The 21,368-nt window shown below is 37.1% G+C and overlaps 1 protein-coding gene across 1 annotated transcript in view; it reads right to left on the bottom strand.

The window, feature by feature from the left end:
• ABCA12 (ATP binding cassette subfamily A member 12) overlaps positions 1-21,368 on the bottom strand; it is a 246,533-nt gene that overhangs the window by 132,899 nt on the left and 92,266 nt on the right. Inside the window, exons 4-7 of the mRNA XM_043993356.1 lie at positions 9,778-9,869; positions 7,658-7,758; positions 3,037-3,222; positions 639-817 (exon numbers count right to left, since the gene is read on the bottom strand). Of these exons, the coding sequence (XP_043849291.1) occupies positions 639-817; positions 3,037-3,222; positions 7,658-7,758; positions 9,778-9,869 (558 nt within the window). The remainder of the gene's footprint in view (positions 1-638; positions 818-3,036; positions 3,223-7,657; positions 7,759-9,777; positions 9,870-21,368) is intronic.

Raw genomic sequence — 21,368 nt, 5'->3', positions numbered from 1 at the left:
TGACATCTCTGGCATAGTGGATAGAGAGTTGGCCTTGGAGCCTGGACATATGTTTGTATTAAGTCCTCATTTCTCCAGACCACGTTCTTAGACCAAAAGTTACATAGTAAGTGCTAACCTGAATTGGTAGAGGAAGTTCCCTCTTGCAGATTTTTCCCTAGACCAATGAAATCAGAGGTCCAATTCTCCCTATCCTTTACACATTAAAGAAAGTATGCACTTTTTTTCCTTATGAATGTACCTGCTTTTTCACATTGAAAGGAAAAAGACTGTAAGAGAAGAGAAACTGAAAAAAAAAAAACACGACAGTTCAGTACCATATTTCTTGGGAAGGCAGACTAATTTTGCAAAGGAATAAAAGGACAGCAATTACATTTCAGACATTTAAAACTGAATGAACCATGTCATGTACTTGAAAACACCCTGTAAAGAACATTCTGGCACTAGATCTATAGGACACAGTCTAAATTGACCTTCATTCAACTTACCTCTGCCATACCTAATGTCTGTGATTACATGGTGTGAGATGCTATGCTTGGCATTTCAATGAACTAAATGCCTTTCAGTGGCCTGCATAGGTGACCTCCTCACTGTGTTTACAAACAATCCCTTTCCAGCTGAGTCTCCCATTCTCTTACCTGTTTGCCTTATGTAGGATATCTAATAACTCCTTTAGTTTGGTATCATCTTGGAATAAATTGGGGACTGTTGAAAGAAACTGCCACAATGCAGTTTGGTCCTGTAGTTCTGAAAAGAATGACAGCACTCTGGCTGACTCTTGGAGGACTATCATTTGTTTGTTGGGGTCATTTGAGATCTGAAAAGAAAAAATCACCAAAGGAATAAAGATGATATTAGGAGAGTTTTAATCTTCTTCACTCACTGATTTGGAAAATGTCAAAAATCTAGACTATGTAAAAAAACCAACCAACCAACCAACCAACCAACCAACCAACCAACCAACCAACCAACCAACCATGCTTATTTCAGACCTTACTCCATTCTAAAGGATATCTCATTTCTTAAGTCTTTCTATGCTACTGTTATATATGATATACTTTTTTCCTATATTTGTAGAATTCTACATGCTTGAAGTAGCACAGGGTCAGCAAAACTGATTGCTTACAACATATTTACGTGTACATGTTTATTATTATTCTTAATATTATTATTGCTATCTCTCAAAAGAATTTAAATTGCTTGAGAACAGGGGCATTTTGTTTTTCTCTTTGTTTTCTCAGGGCCTAGTTTAATGCCTAAAATGACTTAACAAACACTTATTTATTGGTTGCTCATAAACTTTCTATAAAATGGAGACTTTCTATTAGCTATGGAAAATTAGGGCTGGACCACAGCAGTTACACAGAAAATTATTAAATTGTTGTTAATCTACATCCCTCTAAAAGGTTTTTTAGGGGGGCAACTAGGTGACACAGCGGATAAAGCATCGGTCCTGGATTCAGGAGGACCTGAGTTCAAATTTGGTCTCAGACACTTGACACTTACTAGCCGTGTGTTCCTGGGCAAGTCACTTAACCCTCATTGCCCCACAAAAACAAAACAAAACAGAGAGGCAGCTAGATGTTGCAGTTGATAGAGCACCGGCCCTGGATTCAGGAGGACCTGAGTTCAAATCCGACCTCAGACACTTAACAATTACTAGCTGTGTGACCCTAGGCAAGTCACTTAACCCCAATTGCCTCACAAAAACAAAACAAAACAAAAGGTGTTTTTACCATTATATTCTACAAAGAATATTCACATACATACAGCAGCCACTAGTGTCTCTTTGGGATGCATGAAGAAAGGAAATTAAATTCTCGGTTCTAAGGGAATTTTGTCTTAAGTATAAAAGAGCATGTTTTGGGCCCTAATTTAAGGCTCTACTCAGGTACTACTCCCCTACCTGAGGCTTTTCCTCATGCTTTTTCTCCTCCTTTTCCTTTAATGTGCTCTCTCCTCCATAGCCTTTCTTCCCCTCCTAATCACTTTGAATACACTTTTTATTACATATCTGTATGCATATGGTATGTCTTTCTTAGAATATGAAGTCCTTGAGAGGGCAGGGACTATTTTGGTTTCTCTTTGTATATACTCGACACCTAGCACAGGCCCTTGTAGATAGTAGGCATTTAATAAATACTACTAATTTGGGGGGGAACTACAGTTGAATACTCTTGAATGTAATCTATAATGTTTTTAAGGTGAACATTGACTAGATCCAACTTCTGATCCATCAGGAAAATGTTACAGATGAAAGGGACCTTAGAGATCATTCAGTGGGACATTTTCCTCTACCATTTAGCAGAAGGCCAAACTGAGGATCTCATAAATTAAAGAAGTTGGTAAACTACAGAGTGGTAGAGTCAGGACCAGAAATCAGATTTCCTGATCCCCAGTTCAATAATCTTTCCACTACTTGTATTTTTTTTTTTTGGTGAGGCAATTGGGGTTAAGTGATTTGCCCAGGGTCACACAGCTAGTAAGTGTCAAGTGTCTGAGGATGGATTTGAACTCAGGTCCTCCTGAATCCAGGGCCAGTGCTCTATCTACTGTACCACCTAGCTGCCTCTCCACTACTTTTCAAATCACTTTCCTTATGAATGCCCCATTTCAGGTTGTTTGTTTTACTACTTTTTAAAAATAATTGCTACACTTTCACATGTCACACATCTTGAGGCATTCCCATAAAGATCTCAAACACATGTGAACCCTAACCCACACTGAAACAAAAGCCTTATCTCATTGTGCTTGGGACCGGTCTTTCTTAACAGCACTGTGATCTTTTGGATTCAATATTGAAATCAAGGTAAACCCACATAAGGGAGGATGTTGCATAAGATTAGTTTGGGAAAACACAGAGGAGACACCCCTACAATGGTGAGTTGTAGACATGAGAGCAGGGAAATACTCTCATAAGCATTGAACCACCTATGTAGGGCACCACCTGCCTTTTGATTCAGAGTGACTCAATGGCAGAGGCAGGATGAGAAACAGGTGATTTTTGACTCAACTAGTCAAGCATATGCAACTTACCTGAGAGAGCTGGTTTCTTAGTTCTTGGATAGACGACTCTAAGAGGGTTATGTTGGAAAGGCAAAATTGATTGAAAATATTTTTCCCTAGAGTGTTCCAGGAGAAAGTGTCATCTGTTTTATAAGAGGGATGGTCCTCACAGATTTCTCTTCTGAGATTTTCTGAAGTTGAATTTTGCTTTAGCATCTAGAAAAACAGGAGACAATGATAATAGTTAGTATAAAGGACCCATGAGTCAATGTTCTAGGCTTCCCAGAAATGATCTTTACTAAAACTGATCTATCTTTAGTAAATGCCAAATTCAAGGAACACCACTTAATAATTTCAGTTAGAATGACACTTTAAATACAATAAGCACATACATGAAAGTGTGTGAGAGAGAGAAGAGGGGAAGGGGAGACAGGAAAGAGAAGAAAGGGGAAGGGAAAAAAAGAGGGTGAAGGGAGAAAAGGGAAGGGAAAAGGGAGAAAGAATTTGGGGAGATTCTTGTTACTAATAAAAATACAGGATTTACATAAGCAACATTTAAAGAAATTAGTTTTCCTTCTCTGACTAAATAATCTAAATGTACCATGGAATGAAAAATCTCTGCCAGCAAAATGTTTTTAAGGCATGAAATTTTCTTTCTTTTTTTCTTAGCAGGGAGCCAGAGAGACTCAGGAGGTACATCTATGTGCCCAGGAGATGTAGTTGTCTTTGAACTGGACAGAAAAAAGGAGGACTCTAAGTATATGCGTTCTAAGAACTATAAGTGCGAATGCAAAATTTCAACTTACTCCTCTTTTGTGATGCTACTCTTTCAAATGAGTCATGGATCACAGAATTTTAGAACCAAAAACAACCTTAGTGATTAGTCCAACCCTTTCATTTTTCACAGATGAAAATCATGAGTTTTAGAAAAGCAAAGTGCGGAAAGACCATTAACCTGGCCCTTGGAAGGCTCAGATTCCAGAGTGGTAAGACTGTATCCTCTACCATGAAAGAGTTGTGTGACTTTAGACGTCACCTTATTTCTCTGAGAACCCAATTCTTCATTTGTAAAATTAGGGGGTTTGCCTAGAAGAGCTATAAGCTCTTCCAGTTTCAATATTCTAAGATTCCGAGTGACTTGTTCAAGGTCACACAGGTTAAGTTAGTAGAACCAGAAATAGAAATGAGATGTTCTGACTCTTGGTCCAGAAACCCTTTCTACTCTCTCACTTGCCTTCTATCGTCAGTATGAAAAGTCTAGGAAAGCCTGTAAATCAAATCAAGCTGCTTATAATTAACCATTGTTATCTAGTTAAAAGTGTTGACAATGGTATCCCAAAAGATTCTCTTATTGCAGGAGAGTCCCTGATGTGCCACTCTTGCCAGCCTTAAAACTTGACCACATTCACCATGCTCAATTTAACACTAGGGCATTTGCAGAGGCACTTTTTCCTCAGCTCCTACAATCCTCAAGAATTTAGTGCCTGAGCTTGATCAAAACAAAATTCATCCACTGTCCTTTGTCTCCCTTGCTGACTCTAAATATTACAGGAAAAGACAGAATAACTTAGTCTAGAAAGCACTCTAAATGTTTTTTTCCATGTTTCTTTCCATTGACATTTAGTTCATACAGATACACACAGACATGTTCTAATATTATTCATCTGATCATTCCTGGAAGGGTAACAAAAACAAAGATTGGAGAAGGGGAGAGGAATTACTAATTTGGCATCCTGCTTCCTTTACATGTTGCTCTAATTTTTACCACATATGTGGTATAGCGGAAAGACAACTGATCTTGAACTTAGGATAGACTCAAATTTCATATTTAATACTAGTTGTGTGACTATGAACAAGTAACTCAAACTCTTCATGGTTCAATTTCCTCACCTGGAAAATGGAACTAATAATAACTCCATTGCCTATCTTGCAAAATTGGTTAGTGTAAGAATTCAATAAGATGGTCGGTGGAAATGCTTTGATAAACCTGAAAATACCACATAAATATCAATCCTTATTATGAATTATTTTATGGGAATTACCCATCTCTTTATTCACTGGGCTCTACTAGACAGATTCCAAACATGTCATCTCATATCAATTAAGACAATCTTGGAATTTCATCACTATTGAATAGTCTTAGACCCCTTGAGGAGTCTCCATCAGTTAATAAAAATGTATCAAGTGACTACTATGTACCAGGCACTGTGTTAAACAGTGGGAATACAAAAAAAAGGAGCTAATGGAGGGGACAACAAACACATATGAACAACATCTTGTACAAATACACACAACATCTTTTGAGATACTGTGCCATTTATCTGACTTAAATGCAAGATGACTTCCTAGAGACCAGACAAAGCAGAAGGTAAAATGAGAAAATGTCATTTTCTCCCAACCTACATGTTAACCTTGAAGTGGCTTGAGACCAGAATGGAGCTGTCATTTTAGGATGATTCCAGGATAGAGTGGATACTTCATCGTGTACCTGGATTGATACCCATATCTCCAGAAACTGGACTGGACTAGACTAAATGACAACAGTCACCTCTCTTTACAGTGATCAGCATCAACAAGGGGATTTTGTTTTAAGGAGACCTCATTGGAATATCAGCAGATCAGGAAATGTCATACATATTTTGTCTTTCAATCTGCTCTTCATGAATGAGCATATATATATATATATATATATGTTACACGAAAGGTTAGCTTACCTCCAAATACTTGACCTATATAAACACATTCATTTTTAATGGATTTAATCACTAAATAGTATCAAAATTCAAATGCAAAGTATCACAGAAGTCTCAATTCAGTTTTAAGCTAATAAAATGCAAACTGCTCAAAATTTAAGCTACTTTTTCTGCATGTTTTCCTATAGTTCCAAAATAATAATGAATCATGGCACCACAATTCTGAGCAGTAGGTAGGACAAACATTAGTACTCTCACTTTACTGATAAGTAAGCTGGGGTTTAGAATAGTGAAATGATAGACTCAGAGAGATTATGTCAAAACTAAAGTTTAACCCCATGTCTTTTTTTTTTTAACTCCAACCTGGCACTCTTACCACTAATAATAATAATAATTATTATTTATTTAATACTTTGAAGCTTGTAAATGTGCTTTACCTATATCATCTCATTTGGGCCCTACTAGAACCTAATATTATTATCTCTGTTCTACAGAAAAGGAAATGGAGGTTCAGAGGGGTAAAAGGTAATGCAGTAGTAACAGAGCATCATACTTGGAGTCGGGAAGACTCAAGTTGAAATTCTGCCTCAGACACTTGATAGTTATGTGACCCTGGGAAAGTCACTTATTGTCTCTGATTCTCAGTTTCCTTATCTGTAATATGAGTGGATTGGACTTCATGGCCTTTAAGGGTCACTTCCAGAATGAAATCCATGAGTCTAAGTCGCTTGCCTATGGCCATGCAGCTAGTTAGGGTCAAAGGTAAGATTTGTGTCCAGGGATGCCTGACTCTAAATGTAGGATTTCTCTAACTATGCTACACTCCTTCAGATACAACTGAGTTATTAAGATTAGCATTAAATTTATTATGCATCTGGACCTTGTAGAAAAAAATGTCATAGAGCTAATTGTATTTTCAATTACATGTAGACAGTTTGAACAGCACTTTTATTTAAAACACACACACACACACACACACACACACACATTTTTGGTCCTGATAGGAGGTTTCCTTATTTTTAAATACCCCAATCTGGTATTTTCTTTATTTCTGAAGAGTCCCTGAAGTTATATCTATGGTCTTGCAGCTTGGGAAACTTAAAAATGAGCAGATGGACGTGAACTGATTAGCAGTAGAAATTCTGCAGGTAAGATTTCCAGAAGATGTTATTAAGGATAGAACATCTCTCTCTTTGGGGAAAGATTTGCAACAGGAATCTGCCACTCTCATTTTTCCAGAGGCAATAGCATGGATGAGTCGGCAGGTTTGGTGTACTGTTTTAGCCTGTTTTTTTTTCTTTTCTTTCTCTCTTAAAGGGATTAAAGGATTGTGTCTTATGATACCTTTCCTCTTGCCAAATAAGATCTTGGATGTTCCCAGAGGACTTAAAATGAGCTAGCAAAAAAAGGGAACAAATATAGGAGACTAACGGGAGTATGGAATTCTCCAAATTCAGTTTCTTATGTAGGATTTTCTCATGAAAATACCATCCTGGCCACTGTATATTAGAGACTTTAAGGGCCACATTCTCTATGAAATTAAAGGTTGTAGTCATGTATTTATTATGAAAAAGTTTTCAGGGTGTGTTGGCATCTGCTTTTTTCACAAAATTGACTTTCTAGGACTTTAATAGACAACTGCACTGAAGGAGGGGAATTTTTACTCAGGAGAAATGGTCCTGAATCATAGTCATAAATTGTAATGACTGACATTTAGAGAACATTTTAAGGTTTTCTGAGACCTTTGCATTCACTGTCTCATTTAAACCTCACAACAACCCCCTAAGGTAGGTAAATTTTCATTTTTACTTTAACCTTGCAGCAAACTTTAATTAATGATGGAAAGTTTGTATAATTTCATATGGAAACATTCATCTCAGAGTTCTATATGGGGTGCATTGTTGAACCCCAAAATATTCTCTATAGTCCATTCATTATGGCATGCATGCCAAAGTTACCTTTTCTAACTCTAGAATCCTTGCAAGCACCTGGGTGCTGTTGAGTGCTGGGATGGTATCTGTTACGGTGCTTTCTAAACCAGGTTTTGAACTGGAAAAGACTGTGAAAAATAATGACAGAATTAGTATGCCAAGCAAAAACAATTGGAGAATGGCTGTTGGCCCATTAGCAATTATGCACACCTTCACATACTATAGCCTTCAAAATCAGTGCCCAATACATACATACAGTCTTAGAAGTGTCATCCCGACTCAAAAAACAGTAATAAATACAAGTTTCTGACTGTTTCCCCACACTCCCAAGAAATCTTTTATATGCTTTTATTCTAGGTTAAGTTCTTGCCCTTCATTACTTCTATTTTGCCCACTCAGTTGAGTCATATCTATACTTTCTTTAAAATTTCTAGGTGGCATAGTGGATAGAATGCTGGACCCAGACTCAGAAAGCCCTTAGTTCAAACCCAGGCTCAGACACTTACTAGCTATGCAAGCCCATAATCTGCTTCACTTTCCTCACTTTCCTCATTTGTAAAATGGGAATAAATACTAGCAATTACCTCCCAATTTGTTGTGAGGATAACATGAATTAATATTTGTAAAGTGCTATGTAAATGCTAGCAATCGTTATTGTTGCTTTTCTTTTATTCATCATTTCAGACATCTATCTTAAGGACCTGCCAATATACATGAAATGATGATGATTTCCTTTGTAAATATTCAATTGGGAGGATAAATTATATAACCCCCATCCCAACAAATTCTACCTTCCTTAAAATGATCCATCATAGCTTTTTCAGTTCATAGTCAAAAGGTTGGCATCATCACCCCAGATTGCAACACCCACCTTCCATTAAGTAACATTCAAAGGAACTCCACAAAGCATGATTTCCCATGTGATACTTGTCCCTAACTTTGTAGAATCCATTCAGTGGAACAACCTTCATAACTTTATTGTGTCTATTCATCAAGCCAGCCTCGTCTATAAACCAAGGTCTGAGAAATCACATTTTCACAGAGAAAATACTGTCTGTATTCAAAAGTGATATTCTTTCTGAGCCATTAATAGTGTGCATTTTTGAGAGTATCTTTTTTCTTTTCTTTTTCCAATAGTGGTAAGGAATCTATGGATCTACATCTCTTGTCTGATGCCCCCTTGAAACCAAGGTCACATATGGATGAGGTGAGAGGTACTCTCTGTGGCCATGGAAAAGAGTCTGGCTAGTCAGCCCCATGGCTAACATAACCCTAGCTTCATCACATCTGTGTTTCAAGAAAGAGAGCTAAGCAAACAACTGTGTGTCCACCAGAGACTAACCTTGACCCCATTACATGAAAACAAGGCTTCGCCCATTCAAAAGGCAGAATGAGATAGTAGATGGAGTATGGAGCTGGGCAACAAAAAACCCAGAATCATAGAATCTGACAGTGGCGGGGGGGGGGAAGTGGGGCTAATACATGGGGTTCAAAACTACCTCTGTTACATCTTAGCTATGTTGCCCAAGGCAAGACACTGAACCTGTTTTGTATGATAAACTCATGAGATCAATGGAAAGTTCTCTGTGTTGACCAAGTCACAGATTCTTCCATTCATTAATTCATTTATTCATGTATTTCCACCAACATTGCAGTGAAATCCTTCAATATCTTTATAACTTAACCATTCAAATACTGACATTTCACAATGACAATAGAAAACAGGCCTGCAGTCACAACTATATTCTCAACTTATGGGATTCTACAGTAGACAATGAGTAAAGACACTCTGACTAGCTATGACAGAGAGAGTGAAGTTTCTAATCGTTTTGTTTGCAACTATACTTCTCTCTCCTAATTTTCAGAGTTCCTCATTGATCCCAGGAACTGAGCATAATCCCTGATCTTATATGATCAAAAGCAATATGAAGGTTGCCCATGTAATTATTAAGGACTCTGCCAATTGAAGGAGGCCTTAATATCTATGTGTTCCCAAGAGCTTAATACAAGAACACTGCCACCCCCCAGGCAAACGTAAGGAATGTTTTAGTCTTTTGGGCATTCCATTTCAGTATGGAAAGTTTAAAGAATAGACTTTCAAAAGATTAGACCTTCACCTGCTTTACGAAAAGAACAGAATAGCTTACCCAGTGATGAATTCCTTCTTTCTGGAAATTTAGCACTCCGAGGTGATGAATTACTGTCCTTTCCCAGGCTGGATGACTTTCTCTGGATTTCACTAGAGAGGGATAAGAAAGAATCCTGTAACTTCACATACACTAATTTACCTCTGACGTTACAGCAATGTATCATATAGCAGGTTTCAGGGATATGATAGCACTTTTCTTCTTCCCTCCCTTAATCCACTTTCCAGAATTTTAACGGATGAACTCACCAACATTTACATGACCAATGTAAAGACTCTTACAAGGTGAACTTTTTATTCATGTGAAATGGTCCAGAAGATAGTTAGGGAAAGTTATTTTTACCTTAACCTTGTATTAAGCACTCAAAAAAGATGAAAGGTTTAATAATGAAATATGAACGCTTTTATGATAATCTATTCTTTTACTGGAGACTAGACAAAAATATGATTTGAGGGCAGAGAAGGGTATGTGAAACCTGTTTATTTTTTAACATGAAAGGAAAAATGTCTGACCATATAAAGACATTTAAAATAGATTTTAATATGGCACACAATGAATCATTTCTATCACATATCCAGATAAATGTTAGGATATTTCTTTCAAGTAAGACAAGGTAGCATGCTAGAACATTTGGTAAATTCATTTCATATAAATAGCTTTTCAATTTCTATAAGACAATTACAGTGCCCAAACACGGTTATTCTACTACAGGAAACCAGAATAGTCCTTGATATGATCAACATTTGGAAAAAGATCATCAGATCATCAAGGAAGAGTTGGAAGGGGACCTCTGAGGATGTCTAGTCCAACCTTCTCATTTTACAGATGAGAAAACTGAGGTCCATGGAGGTTAGGAGACCTGTTCAAGGTTACATAGGTAATCAGCCTCAGAGGCAGGATTTGAACCCAGATGTACTAACTTTTTTTTAGAGTCATTACTCTCATTGCTCTCTCCACTGGATGAATTGATGGATCTTTGTAGGAACCGACTTTTGCATAAATACAAGTGCCTGGGGAAAATGATCATTTGCAAGAGAAGTGAAAAAACATAAGTATTGAGAAGGATGAAGACTTTCACTCTGGATTTGGACCAGTGTGTGTGTGTGTGTGTGTGTGTGTGTAGGTTTCTAGACCATGTTTAATAAAGGAACTTGGAACATTCATGTCAATAGTGGAGATGAGAAGAAGAGAATTTCCTTTAACTTTTCTTATTATATCTGACTTAATCTTTGAAAATCAGACCAGAATTTTCATGCTAGACTTTCAGGTATTTTCTAATTTAGATGGTTTCTTCTTGAAATTTGGATCATTTCCTTTCTTTCTGTGCCCACTTTTAAAACAGCAAAGAGAAGGTAACATTTGTTTGCCTTCCTTAATGTTTTTCCTGTCTCTTCCTATAAAGTGTGTGAGGTGCAGCAAAAGTCCTACATTCATTCATAAGGCACATGTGAATTATTCATGACTAGATACTGCTCCCTTAAGTCCTTTCTCATTCCTTCTGCTGACTGTTGGGACAGGAAAACTAGGCAAGATTAAAATAAGAACTGACCTAAACCTTTTTTCCTTTTCTCAAGTTGAAGTTTTTGGAAGTTTGAGAAACTTGAGTTAACTTAGCTATCTATTTTCTCAGTGCTTTTCAGTTTGGATTATTTCATGAAGGACTAGAAAACCATAAAAATTTTAAATCATAAAAACAGCTGTTCTCATGAGATTTTCCCAAGGATAAAGCCTAAGTTCCTCAAGAGTAGGAATTGTATCATTCTTTGTATTTATAGCCCCAGTGCCTGGCCCATAGTAGGCAACGAATAAATGCTTGTTGATTGATAGATTAAATAAAATTTTAAAAAAGCAAAACACAATAAAAATGACACAGGCTGAGATGAGCAAAAGCGGGGCAGGAAAGAAAGAAATAGAAATTGAGTGATAAATGGCAATGAGAAAGGAGAGTAAGAATATGGAAAAGAAATTATCATAAGGGACCAAGAAAGCTAATGAAAACACATAAGTTTAGAAAAGACCTTAAGGAGTTGTTTAGTACATCTTTTTACTTCCAGATGGGACTTAATTAAGCCATCTGAGAGGGGAAAACTATTCTTTATTCTTTTCTTCAGGATCTACAAAGTAGGGAGCCAAATGTCCTTTGGAGGTTAAAAAAATGGGAATTTATTTTAAATATATATCTATATCTATTTATCTACCTACACATAAGTGTGTATATGTATATATATATATATATATGTACATATATATATACATATACATATATATACATACACTATTTCCTCAGAGAATATATACACTCATTGAAAAGCATTTCCAAAGCATGTTTAGAACAACCTTTTTACCTTCCAGAAGCCCAGATCTCCACAACACCTCTCCTCTTTTCTCCTTCCACCCCTCCCACTCTCTTCCCCCTCTTCCAGTGCCCCTTTATTTGTTGTCTTACCCTATTAAAATATAAGCTCCTTAAGGGCAGGGATTATCTTACTTTCTTCCTTCCACACTTCTCTCTCTCTCTCTCTCTCTCTCTCTCTCTCTCTCTCTCTCTCTCTCTCTCTCTCTCTCTCTCTCTCTCTCTCTCTCTCTGTCATCTATCTTCCTCCCCCCACCACCACTTTTCAGTATATACTAATTCCAAGGATGCAGGGATCTCTTGTTGCTTCTTGGCTATACTACTTCCCCTATCATAAAGGCATCATCTATGCTCCAGATTTATCTCTTCTCCTTCCCTCCAACCTCCTACCCATCCCCATCAAAATTTATATCTTCTTTGCCACAACCTTTCAGAGCTCTTCTAGCTGATTAGCAAGTTAATTTTGTAAATTTATTTAGCTAAAGTATTAGCCAAATACAATATTCTTTCATGGATCAGTAATAGGATATGAATATTCTCTCTTCAGGGCATTCATGGTTTCTCACCTTGTACCCATCCTTCCATAAATCTTTCTACCCAATATACTGGAGACCTTTTTGTAGATCTTAATAGTGCAGGGTCCTGGGTTGCATCATCCTAGGGTGGCCATTCTATCCCTTGCTGTCACCATATAACTAGCATATCTCCTTTTCTTGTCATGTATATCCTTGATATCTTTTATGTCATTTTTTTCACAAGAGGGCAATTGATAAAACCGCCTACTTACACCAACCCATAGACTTCCCTTTTAGTGCACCATAATTTTGATTCATAGCAAATCATGGTGTTCTATGATTTATAGACTCATAAGATCCCCAGGGGGAATATTGGTATTTAAACAATGAGATTTCATACAAGGAAGCAACTTGGGATTATGGACAACATTGCATAATTTCCCATATACAAACCAGCCTATTCTCCTATTTGATTCTTGGCCAGTTCATTGCCTACCTTGTACAAGATATATGTGCTGATATGTAAACTCAAAGGGCTGCCTATTCATTTATATATCATGACATGATATTGTGTCTAATTTTTTCCCCTTGCAGATTGCTGCATCAATCACTCCTGAGTGGATAAGGATGTCTCATTAAGAAAGCCCTAACATTAGAATTAGAATTAAGAAATTTATCATGGTGTCAAATGAAAAGGGGAATATATATATATATATATATATGGAAAACCTCTCCATTCAGAAGGAATCCCTCTTTCATTTGGACCCTGTACACAATATTGTCTCCAACACTCTAGAAGACCCCTGGTGAGCATATTTCTCCCTATTTTATGATACAACTGATTTTTACAATCAAACATCATTAAACAAAGATATCTTTGAGGGTCGGGTTCATCAAAGTATCTTTTATGACCTAAATATATGTGGGGAAGATATTTTTGTCTTAGCAAAGCCTTAAAGGCTGCATTTTTTCTAACAACTCAATCTTTTTTGCAATAAAAATAGATAACATAAATATATAAGATGAAAAGCCAATCATCTAGTAGGTAATTAGGTCAATATAAACAATAAGTTCTAAAAATAATAACAAGTTATCAACAATCATTTGAAAAAATATTCTGAATCATTAATAGAGAAGTGAAAATTAAAACAATGATGAGAATTCATATTATAGGCAGCAACTCAGTAAAAGTGACAAAAGATGGAAATAATATTGGAGAAAAATGGGCCCACTAATATACTATTGGTAGAGTTGTCAATAATTTTTTTGGGGAAAAGCAACATCAACTTTGAATTATATAGAAAAACTGACTAAAGTGTTCAGACCCTTTTAACCAGAGAGCCCACTGTGCTCGCTCACTCTCTCTCTCTTTCTCTCTCTCTCTCTCTCTCTCTCTCTATCTTATATATGTGTGTATTATATACATGTATGTATATATACAAACACATATGTACATATATATATATGAGCAAAAATTTATAGTAGCATTTTTATGGTACCAAAGTAGTTGAAACAATGAGGATTCCCATCTATTAATGAATTACTAAGCAAATTTAGGTATGTGACATTAATGGAATATTATTGTGCCTTAAGAATTAAGAGAACAGGGGACAGCTAGTTGGCACAGTGGATAAAACACCGTCCCTGGATTCAGGAGGACCTGAGTTCAAATCCAGCCTCAGACACTTGATACTTACTAGCTATGTGACCCTGGGCAAGTCACTTAACCCTCATTGCTCCAAAAAAAACCAAAAAAGAATTAAGAGAACATGGGAAAATTGTATCAACTGATGGAAAGCAAAGTAGGCAGTACAAGAAAATAATATACATAATGTAACAATGTAAGCTAGAGGCAGCTAGGTGGCACAGTGGATAGAGGACTAGGCCTGGAGTCAGGAAGTATCATCTTCTGAGTTCAAAACTGGCCTCAGACACTTCCTAGCTGTGTGACCTTGCATAAGTTGTTTTACCCTCTTCGCCTCAGTTCCTCATCTGTAAAATGAGCTGGAGAAATAAATAGGAAACCACTCCAGTATTTTGCCAAGAAAACTGAAATGGGGTCATGAATATATGACTGAAATGACTGAACAACAACAACATAACAATGTAAATAAAAAGAACAACAGAAATAATCTGAAGTCTAAGTAATTACAGAGACTCAATCTTGGGACTTCCTTCCCAAATGAATGCCTAGATCAGAGGTGATTAGACTGTCCTGTTCCCACAGACTCCAGCAAAATCCTTCAGTTTGCAACAGACCAAATAGTGATTTAAAAAAATACAATGAAAAATTATGACTGAATCTCAAAGAAAGGAGGCGAGTTAACCTCAGGACACAGAAGTTATTGCAGAATTTAAGGGAGCCAGAGTGAGACAAAGCTGAGCCAACCTCCCTACCAGAAAGTGCATCAAGTTCAGAGCCTGCCCCAGAATAATGCTTCTATTCAAGAACTGGATAATTGTAGAGATGAGTAAATCAAAGGAAATACTTACAAGTAACAAAAATGACGACAAATTGAGAAATCTTCCAGAAAGAAAAAGTGAGCACTGCTCTAAACTCAAAGGGGAAAAATAGATTTTTAATACCAACTACCTGAATAACTCTGAAAAAATTAAACAAGAGAAATTAAATTGAAAATTTTAAATGAAATAAGAGCATCAAAAAAAAGAATTTGAGGGAATTTGAGCAGCTAAAAAATGTTAGGTAGACTTCTCCTAAAATAAGGATTTTCCAAAAACTAGAATAGAAAGAAAAAAATGATGATTCAATGAGACATCAAGAAATATCAGAACTATGCTTAGTCTTGGTCTCAGAAAAGAAATTAATGAATATGTCCCTCTTCTTTCTCTGGAGGGAGAAACTATGGATGTTGAATGTTACATATACAATCTGAAAAGGTTGCTGTGAGTTGGTTTTGTTTAATGCACTCCCTCCTGTCCTCCCTCAATCCCTCTCTCTCTTCCTTCCTTCCTTCCTTTCCTTCCCTCTCTTTTTCTTCAAAGAAGAGTTCATTGGAATGGTAGGGATCAGGGGAGGGGGTTCTTCTGGAAATAACTCTGTTGTAAAAACAAAAGTTGTCAATAAAATATTAAAAAGAAACAAGAGATAGCCTTATCTTGCATTTTCCAAACTCTTATACCAATTGTCCAATTTTGAAAATATGGTTTGTTCTTGAAAATCATTGTCAAAAACTTGCCTCTTCCCTTCTCATATTTTCATCAAGGATACTTTCAATATATGCCTAATCTCTTCTCATAGAGATTTGATAGCAATGAGAAAATAGGCACATGGGCTAGCAATCGCCAATGTCTTTTCAGTTGCTTTGGGGAGGGGCAGGACAAAAATATCAATATATCCTGAAAATTTATCCAAATGCCTTTAAAATTGTGCTACTGTTCTTTTTTGATACCTTTTATGTATATGTTTGAATTTAATTCAATTCAACAGTTGTGTGCCAGGCACTATGTTAAGTGCTAGGGATAGAAAGGCAAAAAATGAAATAACCCCAGCTCTCAAAGAGAAGTGGGGGGTTAGGGATGGGCAAGGGGTTACAGACACAATGTTAAATGCAAGATAATTAGGGTTAGGGACTAATAACTTGAGAGTTCAGGAGGGAACCCCTGAGTTGAATCTTGACTAAAGATGAGAATAGTGAGAAGCAAAGAGACAGAAAATTGGAATGTTGAGTTTAGGGAATATAGAGTGCCCTAAGAGAGATGGGGGTAATATCAAGTAAGAATGAAAAGGCTTTTTAGAGCTAGATCGTAGAGGTTTAAATGTGTACTGAAGGATGTATATTTCATCTTAGGAGCAATTGGGAGCTACTGAAGTTTTTTCTTTGTTTTTAAGCAGGAGCGTGACATACTTGTTCTGGTCAATGGAAATTAAAATAAAGTTTACAGTTAAGAAAAAAATTATATTTTCTCTACCACAGTTTCTAAACATAGCACCCTACTTGGGGCCATAACCACCTTGCTACTTATTGCAATATCATATTATATATTACTGAAATAGCTTCCTGTCCCAAACCTTTTTTCTGTACTAATCTGCCTTACATATGGAAGCAACAATTATCTTTCAATGATGAATGATGAATAAAATGATGAATAAAAGAACAGTAACAATAATGATAGCTAGCATTTACATAGTATTTTACAAATATTATTTCATGTTATCCTCACAACAAAATGGAAGGTAGTTGCTAGTATTTATTCCCATTTTATAGATAAGGAATCTGAAACAGATAATAAGGAACCAGGCCTTTTCTTGCTTGTCTAGGAACTTTCTCACAATCTCTAGGAGGGTATGCTGTGTATACCACATCAGGAATAAATGCCTAGGTCTGCACAGAAGTCAAGCTATTTTTTCATTTTTGCTTCTCCAAAGTGAGATTTCAGCATCCCCTTTTTGCCCCATCTTTGCATATTGAATAAAATGGCTAGTGGTTTGACTAAACACTATGAAAAGAAAACAGCAAAATGAAATTGATCAATGGGAATCTAGGCCAAAATATGAATGACTTTCTCTTTTCTACTTTCCCTTTTCTCTCTTTAGACTTGTTTCTCCTGTAATGCCAGTCCCAAAGCCCACTGGTATTCAAGGCAATGTTGGCCTTGACAAGTATCAAAAAGTCTGGTTTACTCCTTACAATCCTCAAGGAGACCCACAGCATGAACATTTTAAACAAACACTGTTGAAACTATTGAACAAAAGGTTCAATGGTCAACAGTCTCATTTCTAATAATTGCCCACAGTTCCACCATGAATGATGCTATGACCTTTACACCATATTTGCTCATGTTTAAGTGAGAACCACACCTGCCTATTGATTTATGTCTTGGTACTTCACATGAAGGAGGTGATACAACTACTCACACTACTAATTAGTCACAGATTCAGCTCATAAGATGTGTGACAGAAACAAAAGATGTCACACTACTGGAGCATACAGTCAAGACCTTCAACAAGGAGATGGGGTTTTATTGAGAATCCTTGGCATTTAAGGGACTCACAAGTTACCTGACAGATGGAAAGTTAAGCCATAGAAAGTAACTGAGAAACTCTGCAATGTGTCTGTTTACAAAGTGGTCCCAAAGGAAGGAGGGAGCCCTGTCAAGACTATTTATTGCAACCACCCATTGTCCACAGAAGAGTTAGCTGGACTTTTTTAATGGGCAGGTGGAGAGAACTAATGAACACTCATGTAGGAAAAGACTGAGAAAAAGATATTGTTCACCAGCAGTACAAAGACTTCTTGATTCAGATATGAATGCTGAAAGTGATGAATCCAGAAAAGGAGACTACATGTATTATTACAAGGCAGAAGAACTGAATCTAAAGGCAACTCCTTTCCTTCCCAAGACTCCCAGGATACAGATTCAACTCCCAGTGATCAAACATACTGATAGCCAACCTGACATGGCTGCCAAGTCTATAATGATGGTGATGGTTAGCCCATACCAACTACTGGCTCTGGTATAGGAGCAGAGGAAATATTCAGTGACAGGAGAACTAGGACTAGTAGACCAGATCCTAGGCTAAGTTATGATGTTACAGGTAAACCTGAGGATACAGTTATATATGTGAATCCAGGCAATGATGCTGGAGATCATCCTTGTGAAATATGCCTGGCATGTAATTGCACGTGTACTACTGTACATGTCAACTACTACATGTTTGAGTATGCTTGTTTTTTATTCTGCTCTTCTGTTTATTTGATTGTTTTATATTATATTCATGTTATAGCCATCTCTATTAATATTTTGCATGTTCATTACTATTGTTGTTATTTAGTTGGTTTTAGTCCTGTATGACTCTTTGTGATCTCATTTGGGGTTTTCTTGACAAAGATACTGGAGTGGTTTGCCTCTTCCTTCTCTAGCTCATTTTACAGATGAAGAAACTGGGGCAAACAGGGTTAAGTGACTTGCCCAGGGTTACATGGCTAGTAAGGGTATGAGGCTTGATTTGAACTCAGGTTTTCCTGACTCCAGGACCACCACTCTAGCCACTGACCATATCGCTTATGGTTAAATTGTATTGTACATGTAGGCCTATTGAATTCCAAAGCCCATCAGTATAGGACTCTCACCTTATTGGTGATCAATGTCATACATCTATGTGGGAGGTAGAACAGAGTTGGTGAGAGTGGAAGAGAAGAAAGCTCTTCAGTTTCTCTAAGTCTCAAGTCTTCAAGCTTTTTTTGAGTCACAAGCAGGTACTTATGGCTTCTAGCTTCAAGAAAGAAGATGGAAGATACCAACCTCACTTGAGGTTGTTGAACCAAAAGACTATGGAAAGAAGCAGACATGAGAGGAACTGACAGTCTCAATCGTGTCCCTGTCCCGAGCTTGCCACACTGGGAGACTTTGAGTAACTTTCCCTTTTGGGAGATCTAGGATTCTCTCTCTTGATTGAGCTGAGTTATCTCCCTTCCAATGGGAGAGCTCCTTCACTCTATATGGTCTGGTGTATGTTCTCGTGTGTATACTTTCTCTGATTTCTCTTTTGCAATGATTTAAATAAATGGGTTTCTGTGATAGCTACTATGTGTGTTTTCATTATGGAACTGGTTTTAGTTGGAAAGAGAACAAGCCTTTGATATAAAGTTTGAGGTCCTGCGTCCCCCAATTAATGAAATAACACTCCAAAGTTAGCTTAAATTTGAAAATCACATACCCTAGACTAACAATATTTAAAGGATGAGACAGACATAATTCTAGCCAAGTAGCCCTTTTCTCTGAGAAGAACAAAGTAGCTTGCCGCCCTAACATCCTGCTTCCCCTACTGGCAAAAAATAGTCTCCTTTGCATGTGGGTAAGGGGAGAAGGGGCTAAAAAGATCTATTCTGCCTCCTTTTGAGTCACATAATGACACCTCCATGCTACATGTGGGTGACGACTCTCTCAATACTACTTTACATCTTTTAGATTCTAAGTCAGAGATCTGATATTCCTCAATTACTGTGTGAATCAGATCTTACTATTTCAAGCTTTCTCTGCCGCAAAGTCAATAGGGGCAGAGTGATGATGTTAGTATCCATTGGGCTGGGATTAGTGTCACAATGATGGAAATGCAGCAGTTGATCCATTGGCAGTAATTCCTCTGTGGGATGGGGAGGGAAGGGGGAGGGAATGACTCTTTCTAAAATAACCATGCACTTCTTCCAGATTACTCACAGATTTATCCTCCCATATGCCAGCCACATGAACAATTACAGAGTGTCAAACTGTTCAGAGATGTTCTTAAAGGGTGGGGGAGGAAAGACAGGAGGGGCAAGTTCTTTTAGGCCAGGATCATCAAGGATGACAAAGGAAGGGAAGGGTTCTTGCTTTCAAAGTAGTAAGCGATATGATATGGGGAGAGAACTATAGCCATTTCTTAAAAGACAGGTCATACCAAAGCTGATGCCCAAAGCAATCTGAACTTAATAACAGAAATCTGGTGCCAGGGCAGCAAAGTTCATAAAAACCTTGGCAACTGGCCAGCAAGGAGGGGGCAGAGTGTGATTATAGCTTCCCTATGAATAAATCATTGAAATGAGCATGGTGGGCTTTCTTTCACACCACTGCCAAAGATAGTATTCTTTTCTTCTTTCCAAAACAGAAAAGAAATAAATGTTTTGGTTTCCAAATGAGGTAACACCATACTCTGGTTTAGCTCACAAATTCAACCAAGAGAAAGAATTCAGAGGGATGGTTTTAACACAGCAGCTATATGACCTAACTTCACTGCATGGCTATATAAGGCATAAAAGTTAATAGCATGGCAGGAAATAGCATTAATGCAGTTTTATTGTTGTAGTTAATTTTGTAAATTAAGTTCCAATTACCTGCTACTTCCAGAAAATACTGACTGCGCTAGAAAGTGGAGAATTGATGCAGATTAACTAACTAGCTCTGGGTTATGGATGTTACTCATAAATTACATCAGGATCAGTCTAGAGTGGGTTTACCCTCTTTTTCTGTCAAAATCCCCTTTGGCAATCTGGTGAAGTCAAAGGATGCCTTCTCAGAATTATGCCTTTAAATGCATAAAATAAAATGCACAGGATCATAATGGAAACTAATTACATTGAAATGCAACAATCAAAATGTGTTTTTTCTTAAATAATAAACATTTTTATTTACAGTTTTGAGTTCTAAATTTTATCCCTTCACCCTTCCTGAGGTGGTAAGCAACCAGATGTGGGTTATACATGTGCAATGATGTAAAAAAATATTTAAAAAATCTTCATGGACTCCAAGTTAAAAATTCCTGATCTTGAGCAACAAGCATCAATTCAGTTCAATTAAACACATATTTATTAAATCCCTACTATGTGCAAGGTATTGAGAATCAACAAACTGAAATTTAAGCTTAGCTCTACACCATGCTCAATATGTAATGTTCCATGGCTTGAGTTATCTTGAAACAGGTGACTCATAAATTTGCAGTCCTAGCTAGCTAGGTAACATAGGAGATAGAAACTTGTATTCAGATTCAAGAAGACCTGAGTTCAAATCCTACTTACTAGCTGTGTGACCCAGGGAAGTCACTTTCCCTCTCAGCCTCCATTTTATCATCTATAAAAATGGGAGAGAATAGCATCTGACTCATAGGACTATTGTGAGGATCAAGTGAGATATTTATAAATGTCTTTGAAAACTTTAATAATGAAATAGATAGATGGGAGGGAGAAAAGGAAAGAGGATAGGGCTATCAAGATGGCACAGAGCCTCCA

Source organism: Dromiciops gliroides, chromosome 3, assembly GCF_019393635.1.
Source record: "Dromiciops gliroides isolate mDroGli1 chromosome 3, mDroGli1.pri, whole genome shotgun sequence".
Classification (NCBI taxonomy): Eukaryota; Metazoa; Chordata; class Mammalia; order Microbiotheria; family Microbiotheriidae; genus Dromiciops; species Dromiciops gliroides.
This window is presented reverse-complemented; position numbering and strand designations above follow the sequence as displayed.